The following is a 10525-nucleotide window of genomic DNA, read 5'->3' on the forward strand; positions in this document are numbered from 1 at the left end:
ATAATTAACCAACTAATTAATTAATAAATATAATTATATTATATTTTTATCTTATAGTTTGATATCACATATCTACGTATAGTTTTTCTCCTCTACTTGATATAAGTCATATTTATATCTAATTTCCTCCAAAATAATGTATCTCAACATTTAGCCAATTATATCATATATAATTAACTAGTCCAATTATATATATATATAATCGAACTTCCTCTTGTCAATTTGAACATTTCAAATTAACCTAAACATTGGTTCTCGACTTTATCCAAGCTACCCAGAGAACCTAATGGACCTGTGGCTCGAAGCTCTAACGGTCCGTGATAGCTGTCTAAACTCTTTAGCCACGAGATCCACCATCCGTTAATTGTCAGGCATTCCACTAAAGACCAACAGCTGAACTCTTCTTACTACAGATATATTTTTGTGTCCATCGGATATAACCAATCATGAGTACGATGACCCTTCACAGATGCTCGTAAGTACAGCTGGGCCAAATTACTATTTTGCCCCTGTAGTTACATCTCACTCCTTAAGTACCACCGATTTCTCTAATGAACAATACAACATAGTCCAACTATATGTGAACACCTCTCGGGCCAAGAGAAGGTATGTGACGCCACATCATTCAAGCCCCGGAATCAACCCTTAAGGGAGCTATCTCTCTACTTACCCCTGCCTCGGGGAAGGAATGAATTCCATCTTGTGTAGCTGAGTTCCCAACTTCCAAATCAGATGAATCCTCAAAATGGTAGGTTTGAATCGGCGACCTGGCCACTCGCACCTATACAAATCAAAGAACCGCCCTCAATGGCAAAAGTTCCCAACTCATTCAGGATTGAGGTCATGTTACCTATGGTCATCTGAGTGAAGTGAAGTCTCTGTCATGAACGGTGTTATATAACGAGACGTTAACATTTCGTGGTCAGGTCTTATACAAACTCTTTGTATAGGATGCCCCAACTCGCATGTCCCCATCACGAATGATCAGGATCAGATCATCTGTGACAAGTCACAACATTTGTGACCATTCCACAAAGTGGGCCACATCCGTAGCGTTACCAGGATAAGGTTTCCCTCCTATATCTATATACTACAGACCATTTTGGTTATCACTCAAGACATGATCCACTTGGATGTCACCACATACATGTTTGAGTCACATACAGATAAACTAGGGATTTTATGTTTATTGGTTTGTGGTAAAGAAAATAAAACAAGCAACTGAGCAAAAATACAAGATGTGAAGTAAATATCATATATTATACAACACAAGCGTTCGTACAAACTGTTTACAAACTACGGGACATGAGACTTTAGGGCATCAACCCCAACAATTACTAGTGATGATCCTCAAGCTATTTTGAATCTACGACGCTATCTAAGAGAATACTTTGAGATGAAAGGTCTGAGACCACTCAGTTATTTTCTTGGTCTTTAAGTCTCATCATGCCTTAATAGATACTACTAATCTTAAGCAAAATATGCATTTGATCTTTTGGCCCGTTCTGGTATCATTGATTCTGCCACAACATCAACTCTGTTGGATTCAAATGTTCATCAGACCTCTTTTGATGGTGTTCCTCTCGATGATCCAACCCTATATAGACAACTCGGTTGCAGCTTTATCTATTTAACAGTGACATGTCGAGACATTGCCTATGCGGTTCATGCTGTCAGTCAGTTCATATCTACTCCTCGCACTATCCATTTCACCATTGTGCTTCATATTCTGCATTATGTTAAAGGTACACTAGGGCATTGTCGTCAGTTCTCTTTTCAATCCCCATTGGTTCTCTCTAGGTATTCTAACACTGACTAGGCAGGTGACCCTACGAATAGACGATCCATCACAGGTTACTGTTTTTATTTGGGTGATTCTTTCATCTCCTGACGGAGTACGAAACAAATTATTGTTTCTCGTTCCAGCACCAAATCGAAATATCGTGCGCTTACTTATGCAACTTCAGAGGTCTTATGGCCTTGTTGGCTCCTGACTGACATAGGGGCTCCCCAGAACTCTGCCACTATTCTTCATTGTGACAACCCTAGTGCTATTCAGATAGCACATGATGATGTTTTCCATCAACGGACAAAGCACATTGAGACCGATTTCCATTTTATCTGTCACCATCTCCAAAGTTCCACCTTGCGTCTTCAAGCCATATCTACGATCGAGCAACCGGCAGACATCTTCACCAAAGCCCTTTTCCTTGTCCACTTCAGTTAGATACTTTGCAAACTCAAATTGGCCTCTACTCTACCACCTTGAGTTTGAGGGGGTATGTTCAATTATATGGTTACGATACAATCATGTAATTTATTGGATTGGTTATTTTGTTTAGGTTTACATATTATTTTTAGGTGTTCTTGTATATATATACACCCTTATACTCTACATTTATGAGTCACAGAGAAATACAAAAATACATAATAGTTCACAACTATAAAGAAAACCTAGCCCGAGATATTACTGATAAACTCAAAATTCATTAACACAATTGATTGAGATTTGATTTTATTCTTGATGGAATGGATATCTTTCTCTCTCCTTTACTTAATGCTAAAGATTAATGTTGTTAGATATGAAGCATTAAAGCAACTAAAATTATCATCACATCAATAGAAAATGTATATGTTATATGTTGTAAAATAAAATGTATACATAATGGATATCTTGGTATAATAAATTTACATTTTTGAAAAAGTTAAAGTGATTAAGGGATTGGAGCAATAATTTGAGCGTCTTAATTGAAAAAGACATGGGACAGTAGTTAGAATTGTTTGGTAAAAAAACAGTTTCTTTCATAAAATCCCAACGTTGGTTGTCTTGTAGTGAACAACTTGGGGGAGGACAAAGAAAGGTGCACATAACCATTACCATTTCTTTGTTAATGAACTAAATGTCAATTTCCACTGTGTTCATTCATTGATGAATATGTTCATTTTTTTTAATGTTGTTACATGATTGCAATTCATGGCTTTCATTTGAATAGTTCTTCGATTTAATATTTATTAGAGATATCGAGTCCTATAGACAACTTGCATAAATTTTGATTCAATTAATATTAGTGTTTATATTGTCTCAACTCTCACAATCAAGTTAGCTGTTTCTAATTTTAGCAAACATATTATTTATATATTTATTAAGAAGAAATAATAAATTAAAGTGGTATATTTACAATTAAAATGTATATTTATTTGGAATCAAAGTTTCTCCTCACAAAGGAATAATTTATTTATATGGAAAAAAAACACACTAATAGCCAACAAAAAGACAAGTAAATATATTATTTTGAGGTGAAAGAGAACTCCATTGAATAGAGTGTTCAAAGCCAAGTAAAGCTAGTAGACCTAAAGATAAAAAGAAAATCATATAATAAATTATATTACCAATTGTCATCTAATTAACTTGAATACCTATAGTAATAATTGTTGTGAGACAAGACGTGTCATTATATTAAATGTAATACTTACATTTTTTTTTTTTAATTAGACATCTTCCTAAATAAATTAAACTACCTACCTTAAAAAAAGCCATCTAATTTGAATTATGGTAATTAACGTGGTTTCAACAAATCAGGTGTGGTTACATTAGAAAGAGATTTTTTCACAAACCAAAGTCGAATAAAATGAGTAGAAATGGCTCATATATGAAATTAAGTTGAGGATAACTAGTGGATGTTAGATGTTGTTACGAACAATGTTACAGCATTCTACATAATATTAAATAAATACAGACAACATATAAAAAAAATATATTATAGATTGATAATCCAGTTCGACAAATATCACCTATGTCTCATGGGTAGTGTGCCTAGGAAAGATAACTTCACTAATATAAATGATAAACAATTACAACGTAGTACTTATCTGTAACTACAATATGATTACAGAGATCCTCCTAGAGTTTAATCACTCACTCGTTCACCTAGGTTCCTCCTAGATGAGAGGCTCCCTCTTGTAGTGACTTAGGCTCCCCCTAAATATTAATATCAGTGAAGAACTTCTTAAGCTCCCCTAAGATCGAGACTCCCTCTCAGCAAGACTTCAGCTTCCCTTTGTTGGATCAACACTAGTATGCAGTGGAAGAAATCAGAATCCATATGCATTCTAATTCATTAATTTTGGCATAAAAGAAACATGCTAAAACAAAGTATAATGGGTTTCAAGAACATACGTCGGCTGAACCTTCAAAATCTCCATTTTTCAGCTGTAAAATTCTCCAAATCCTTGTGTAGACCACCACAAGATCTTTCCTACTATCATCTTGGTGCTCTAGATTGAGTTGTGGGACTTAAAATAAGCTTGAATCAAAAGGAATATGGATAAAAATCATTAAACCAACCCATTGAAGAACACCTTCTTCATCCGGATTTTTCAGCAAAAATTCAATCGGTTCATCATTTATTCTTCACCCAATCTCTTCAGTATATTGTAGACTATCATGCAAAGAGATGTGTTGCATAAGATGCAACTCATGCTTGGAGTAACCAAAGAAAAGGTGGTGGGCTCCTTGTGAACAACTTTGAAGATGACTTGAAAACCCCATTTTTCAAGTTTGTGTGATTTTTTTAATTTCCAAAATCTATTTTGATTTTAAAATCATATTTTATTTCTAAAATCAAAATTTATTAATTTTACAATTTAATTTCATAAATTAATTTTCTAATAAAATTAATAAATAGTTATTTAAACAAATTAAATAATTCTAATTAATTTAATATCCAATATTAAATTAATTTTTACACAAATTCATCTTCATATATTTAAATCATATTTAAATATATTTTCTCCAATTCCGTTTGATTCTAATTTGAACGTTTCAAATTAACTTATCACATTACTCTAGAGCTAATCCATTTTCGAGCTAGTAGGGGGACCTCATTGACCTATAGATCATAGGCTCCAACGGTCCGAGATTAATTGGCTAAACTCATTAGACCGATCTAACCACCATTCTAATGGGTCACTCCACTATAGTCCATAGTTGAACTCCCCTCACTGTAGATATATTATGTCCACTCGATATAACATGATTAGTAAGTTAACCCTTAACAAGTTTGTTCGTAATAACGCCTGGGTCAAATCTATGTTTTACCCCCGAAATTACCTCTTGTTCCTTAAGTTCCTACTGATCCCCTAATGAACAATTGTTTTGTGATCCAATCACAAAACCGAGTCCCTCTCATACCAAATGAGAGGGTGGGATCCCTTGTTCAAGCCCCAGAATCAGCACTTAAGGGAACAACTTCTCTACTATCCCTAAAGCGGGTAGGAGTGAATTTCCTCTTGCACCCTATGTCCCCAACTATCTATCCAGTCTTATCCTTGAAATATCAGTCATATTGAGTCGGCGCTGTTAAGCCAACCCTCACCTATGCAAATCTAAGGGCAATCCCAGATAAACTGGAGTTCATAGTTAGCTCAGGATTAAGGTCAAGTTACCTAGGTCATCACTTTGAAATAGTTAGTTTTAAATAGTAAATAATGTTATAAAGTAAGAGTGACTCATTTCATGGTCCGATCTTGTACAAACTCTTTTGCACAAGAACACCTCCACTGCTCATGTCCAACATGAACGAATTAGGATCACTTCGTTTGTAGCACTTTATAACTCCTTATAACAATTACAGAGCAGGCCGTATCCAATAGTGTTACCAGAATAAGGTACCCAACCTTATCAATATACTATAGATCATTTTGACTATTTACTCGAACCTGATCCACCTTTATGTCTCCATATAAAGTTCAAGTACTCATCCAATAGTCAAGGGACTTTTAGATTTATTGGATTTCTATTCAAGCAATAGATTTATTCAATAATACCTTTATTGAATTATCAGAATAAGCTCCATTGTTTACATACCACGAGTTTTAGGACATAAAACCCAACACCCTTAAGCCCCGAGACTTCCTCTCACTTGAATCTTTTATCTTTCCCTCTCAAATGAAGATCATTTCACTTGAATTGCTTAGACTCCCCTAAGCTAGAGATTCTTTTCTCAAGAAGTCTACTTATGGAAAACAATATAGCTTGGAGTAAGTCTCCAACCTTACAGTAACACTATCTTTTCCTTCTTAAGATCAACACAATACTTGTGACATAATGCTCACAAGATAATGACACTCAATATTCTTCGTGAAAACATCAAACCCACAACAACAAACTAAGAGTCTTTTAAATATGCACAATAAACACGCATAAAGCAACCCTAAATTCTAAAATAGTCACACAAATAGAAGGCAGAGATCTGCAAAAATACTTCAAAGAAGATTTTCCACATAAAGGAAATATTTTGTAGAATCAGTATTTCTAGAAAACAATTCTTTGTCAGATAGGTAGAATATAGAGACAAATTGAGAAACAACTACTAATCTTAGACAAGTACTGTCAACCCACAATTTCGAGAGAGAGAGGAGAATGAAATTTCTAAAGAAATCATGAATGAGAATTGTTCATAGTATTTAATGGTTTTAAATCACAATTCACAATTTTTATCTTGTTTTAAATCACATTTTTATTTCTAAATTTTGTTGCATTTTTTACTTTTCAAAGTTATATTTTAGTTTTTTTAAAAAAAAAAAAAAAAAAGTCACTCCTACCATTTTGTCATCTAATAATGTTGACATAATCATCACCTTAATCGAGTGCTTTAAAGTATGTCAGTGTGTTAATTAATCAATTTGTTTAAAGCTGAAATGAGAATGAAAAATTAAAAATAATAATACATAGAAATAAAAATCCAATGAAACAAACATGAAACTTCACTTCAATAAAAAAAAAATGACAATAATGACCATAAATAAATAAAATCCACTATTAACTACTTGTGATGAGATTTTGATCATTAAATGTGTTAATTAAACAAATTAATATGTTAATGTTGCTTAGAAGTAGAAGCAGCGCGTAGGTGGGCGCCTCAAAATAACTGCTCCAGCGTGTGAAGCCACGTGGTGTCCCCTCCACAAGGAGAACTGTAGAACACAACCGCCTCCGTGTCCCTACATCATTGGCCGCCCCCATGCCTTCCATTTTCATTTTCAATTTATTCGCGGATCCAGTCCCCTTCGCCCCCACCAAATATTAAATTGATAAATAAAAAGAAAAATACCCTTGCCTTTTACCGTTACTACTTTTTCTTTTATTTTAGAGACACAAATATTGTTCATTTCACCTATCAAAAGGTATATGAAATCATATGGATTAAATCCATGCATTCTAATAGTTATTTGAGGATTATTTTATGATTTTAATTTCCAATTTTTTTAATGTTTACTATGCTCTTAAATTTTTTATATTCTTTTAATAGATTTTCGAAGGCTTTAATATACTTAAAGATAAACCTAGCTCAATTATAATAGTGTTTTTATTAACGACTTCAAAGTTAGAGGTTCAAATCCCTTGTAGCGCATATTTCAAAGAAAAAGTCTATAATGAATCTTTGTTTGTTATATTTTTAAATTCGTGAAGCAATTACACACAAAAAAATGAATTTTTTTTTTTTTTTATCTTATCGTGACTTCACTCTCCTCTCGCTGTCAGCTTTGGTTCTTTTGATCACCCATTTTTTGAAAACCATTTTTGGGGGCTTCCGCTGGTCTGGTCCAACCCCTTTTTGTTTGATGACAATCGGGAAGACCTGTCGTCAATCTTATTAGTCGGTGTCTAAAGACTCTAACCCTTTTTATTTTCTATTTAATAGATCTCTGAAAATATTTTAAAATATCGACAAAAACCTATTAGACATAGAATTAAGTGTTTTTTTTAACATGTTTGTTTTATTATTTTGAATTTCTTTTTAAATTAATATAGTTTATTATTTTATTTGTTATTTTTCTCAATCAAATAATATATATTAATTTAAGATTTTTTATAAAATAAATATTAATTTGATTTTGAATTTGAATATCTTTCTAAAAAAGAACAACTACAATATATCGAATAGATCAATAAAATATATAGTTCACATTATCTATTTTTATTATAAAATGAAAATAAAGAAGGATGATATATATGGAAAAAAGATATCATAAAAGTAAAAAGAGGATATCATCAACACGTAGATTCAGAAAATCCATATTTAGGAAGGTATCCAAAACTCATGAGATGTCCTCCGTATACGAACATCTTAAAACAATGCAATAATATGGATACCCACTCCATGAGAATTTTGGATCCCCACAAATCAAATGACTCCTAAAGGTATTAATTCATTCAATATTTTATACTAAGATGGACTAAACTTGTAACTTGACTAATTATGATTTAAACTCAATCACATTTTTATAATTAGTACAATAATTACAAAAAGGTAAGATCCAACCTCTAACTTTAAAAAGAATGCACTCAAATTTTACAACTAAACTCCATTTAGCATAGATAACACTTACACAAAAGAAAGTAACAAAGTTTGTTCATTTTTTTTTATTGAACAACGATTATGTGCATCATCCTCTTCTACAAAAATAAAAAATAAAAACAAATCAATTTAAAAAAAAAAAGTCATATAGAAAAGTTTTAGCATTACGGTAAATAATTGTTCATATAATCTCTATGTCATGTCAATACATTTTTAAAAATATGACAAGACCCATGATATTAATATAGAATTTATGAATATTTATAAAAATAAATTTATAGTGTAAATTAAAAAAAAAATGATATTCTTGTAATAACAATTTTGTTCCTTTTTGTTTCCCCACTCTACCTTTCCCTCGTGCGCCTTATACTCTCTCTCCTCTCAAATTCCGCCATCTTCCCCGCTTCCCCTTTATATACTTCAAAATTCCCTTCCCATTTTTCTCACCACTAAATCCCAAATTCCCCAAATCTTCTTCCCGCTCTTACAAACCACGGCCATGGTCGGCGTTTTCCGGCGATCCTTCTCTTTTCCGAACAAGACTCCGGCCAAACCCTCCCTCTCCCATCACGTCCGTTCCATCAGTCTTCCCTGCAGATCTCACCCCTTGATTTTCCAACTCAAGGACGAGATCGCCAATCTCAATTCCTGGTCCCTCAATTCCGATCCCCGTACCGCCGCCTGGATCTGCGACGGCTTGAGCCGTCTCAAAACCGTCCACAACCATCTCGACGACATTCTCAACCTCCCTCAGACTCAAGAATCTCTCCGCCGCCACCACCACTGGATCGATAAGCTTCTCGAACATTTCTTACGCTTCGTTGACGTTTATGGAATCTTCCAGACTTTGATTCTCACGCTCAAAGAGGAGCATTCCGCCGCGCAGGTCGCGATGCGGAGAAGAGACCAAGAGAAAATCGCGTTATATGTTAAATCTAGGAAAAGGTTAGCTAGGCAAATGGCGAAACTGGTTTCAACCGTACAGAAGAAACCCAAAATCACCGTACAAGGCCAAGGCGGCGTCACACCCGATCTTGCCGCCGTGATCGAAGAAGTCATCAGAGTAACGATGACGGTTTCTCTCGCCGTGTTCAACGGAATCGCAGAATCGTTCGGGACTAGAAAGGTATGGACATGGACAGGATTGGACCGCGTCTCTAAGAAGATGAAAAAATCGGCGGAAGAGGAGAAGGGGATCAAAGAGTTCAGAGAAATTGGATCGGAGAATTTGAGAGAATTGAAGAAGAAAGGGAAAGAGGAGACGAGAATCGAGATGAAGAAGATGCGAGATTTGGAGGATTGGATTACCGACATTGAAAGTGAAAGCCAGAGGGTTTTCAGAAGTTTGATCAGTGCCAGAGTTTCATTGCTAAACGCTCTGTCGCAGCAGCAAGAACTGCAAAAATAGTCGCAAAATTTTTTTTACACGAAATTACCATACTGATTAATTAAATATATGTACATGATTTAGAGATTTTGGTCCCTTTTGTCAAGAAGAAAAGGGGATGAAAAGAAATTTGTGGTGAAAATTAAAAAAAAAAAAAAATCTAATTTAGAGAAAAAAAAAATACTATTAATTATAAGGTGTTGTGCTGTACAGATGAGCTGGTTTTTATGATATATTGAAAATAGAATCTTTGGAGTGTGTAGACAGTTGAGAGCTATGACCATCCCATTGTTGGATGAATGTGATGATTTGTTTAAATCAAACAAAATAAATAAATATGTGTATTTGATTAATTTTCTTATCAATTTTATACCATTATTTTGTGAATTTTTGTTGTATTTAATGCATTTATCATATTTTAGGGTAATGATAATAGTTTGGGTGCGCTCGTGGTTGCTTTTTCGAGGGATGGAAGTGATTCTAAAAACATCATAACTGTTTTGTAACTTTCAATTCTTTTAAGTCTTTCTTAACCATACTTTCATGTCTCCACGATCCCTCTCATTCAGATGTGATATCGGTTCATTCATGTACCCTTCCTGAACTCGGGTCGTTACATATATTTTAGTTACTATTTCTACAAATAATTTAGTAGTTATTTACCAAACACTATAACTTTTTTGTTCAGATTTCAAACTGAAATTTACCAAACACTAATTTGCTTCCTTTCACAACTAATTTTTCTAGAAGCACAACTGACAACAATTAGTTTAAAAGC

The 10525-nt window shown here is 33.8% G+C and overlaps 1 protein-coding gene across 1 annotated transcript; it reads left to right on the plus strand.

Annotated features, from left to right (window-relative positions):
- Nucleotides 1-8739: 8739 nt before the first annotated feature.
- LOC120086235 lies at nucleotides 8740-10096 on the plus strand. The gene has a single exon (XM_039042781.1). The coding sequence runs from the start codon at nucleotides 8860-8862 to the stop codon at nucleotides 9766-9768; it is 909 nt and encodes a 302-aa protein (XP_038898709.1). The 5' UTR covers nucleotides 8740-8859; the 3' UTR covers nucleotides 9769-10096.
- Nucleotides 10097-10525: the final 429 nt, after the last annotated feature.

Source organism: Benincasa hispida, chromosome 9 (genome assembly GCF_009727055.1).
Source record: "Benincasa hispida cultivar B227 chromosome 9, ASM972705v1, whole genome shotgun sequence".
NCBI classification, from domain to species: domain Eukaryota; kingdom Viridiplantae; phylum Streptophyta; class Magnoliopsida; order Cucurbitales; family Cucurbitaceae; genus Benincasa; species Benincasa hispida.

Excerpts from the sequence above, each read along its gene's own strand:
- LOC120086235 (XM_039042781.1), top strand. The coding sequence starts at position 8,860 with ATGGTCGGCGTTTTCCGGCGATCCTTCTCTTTTCCGAACAAGACTCCG.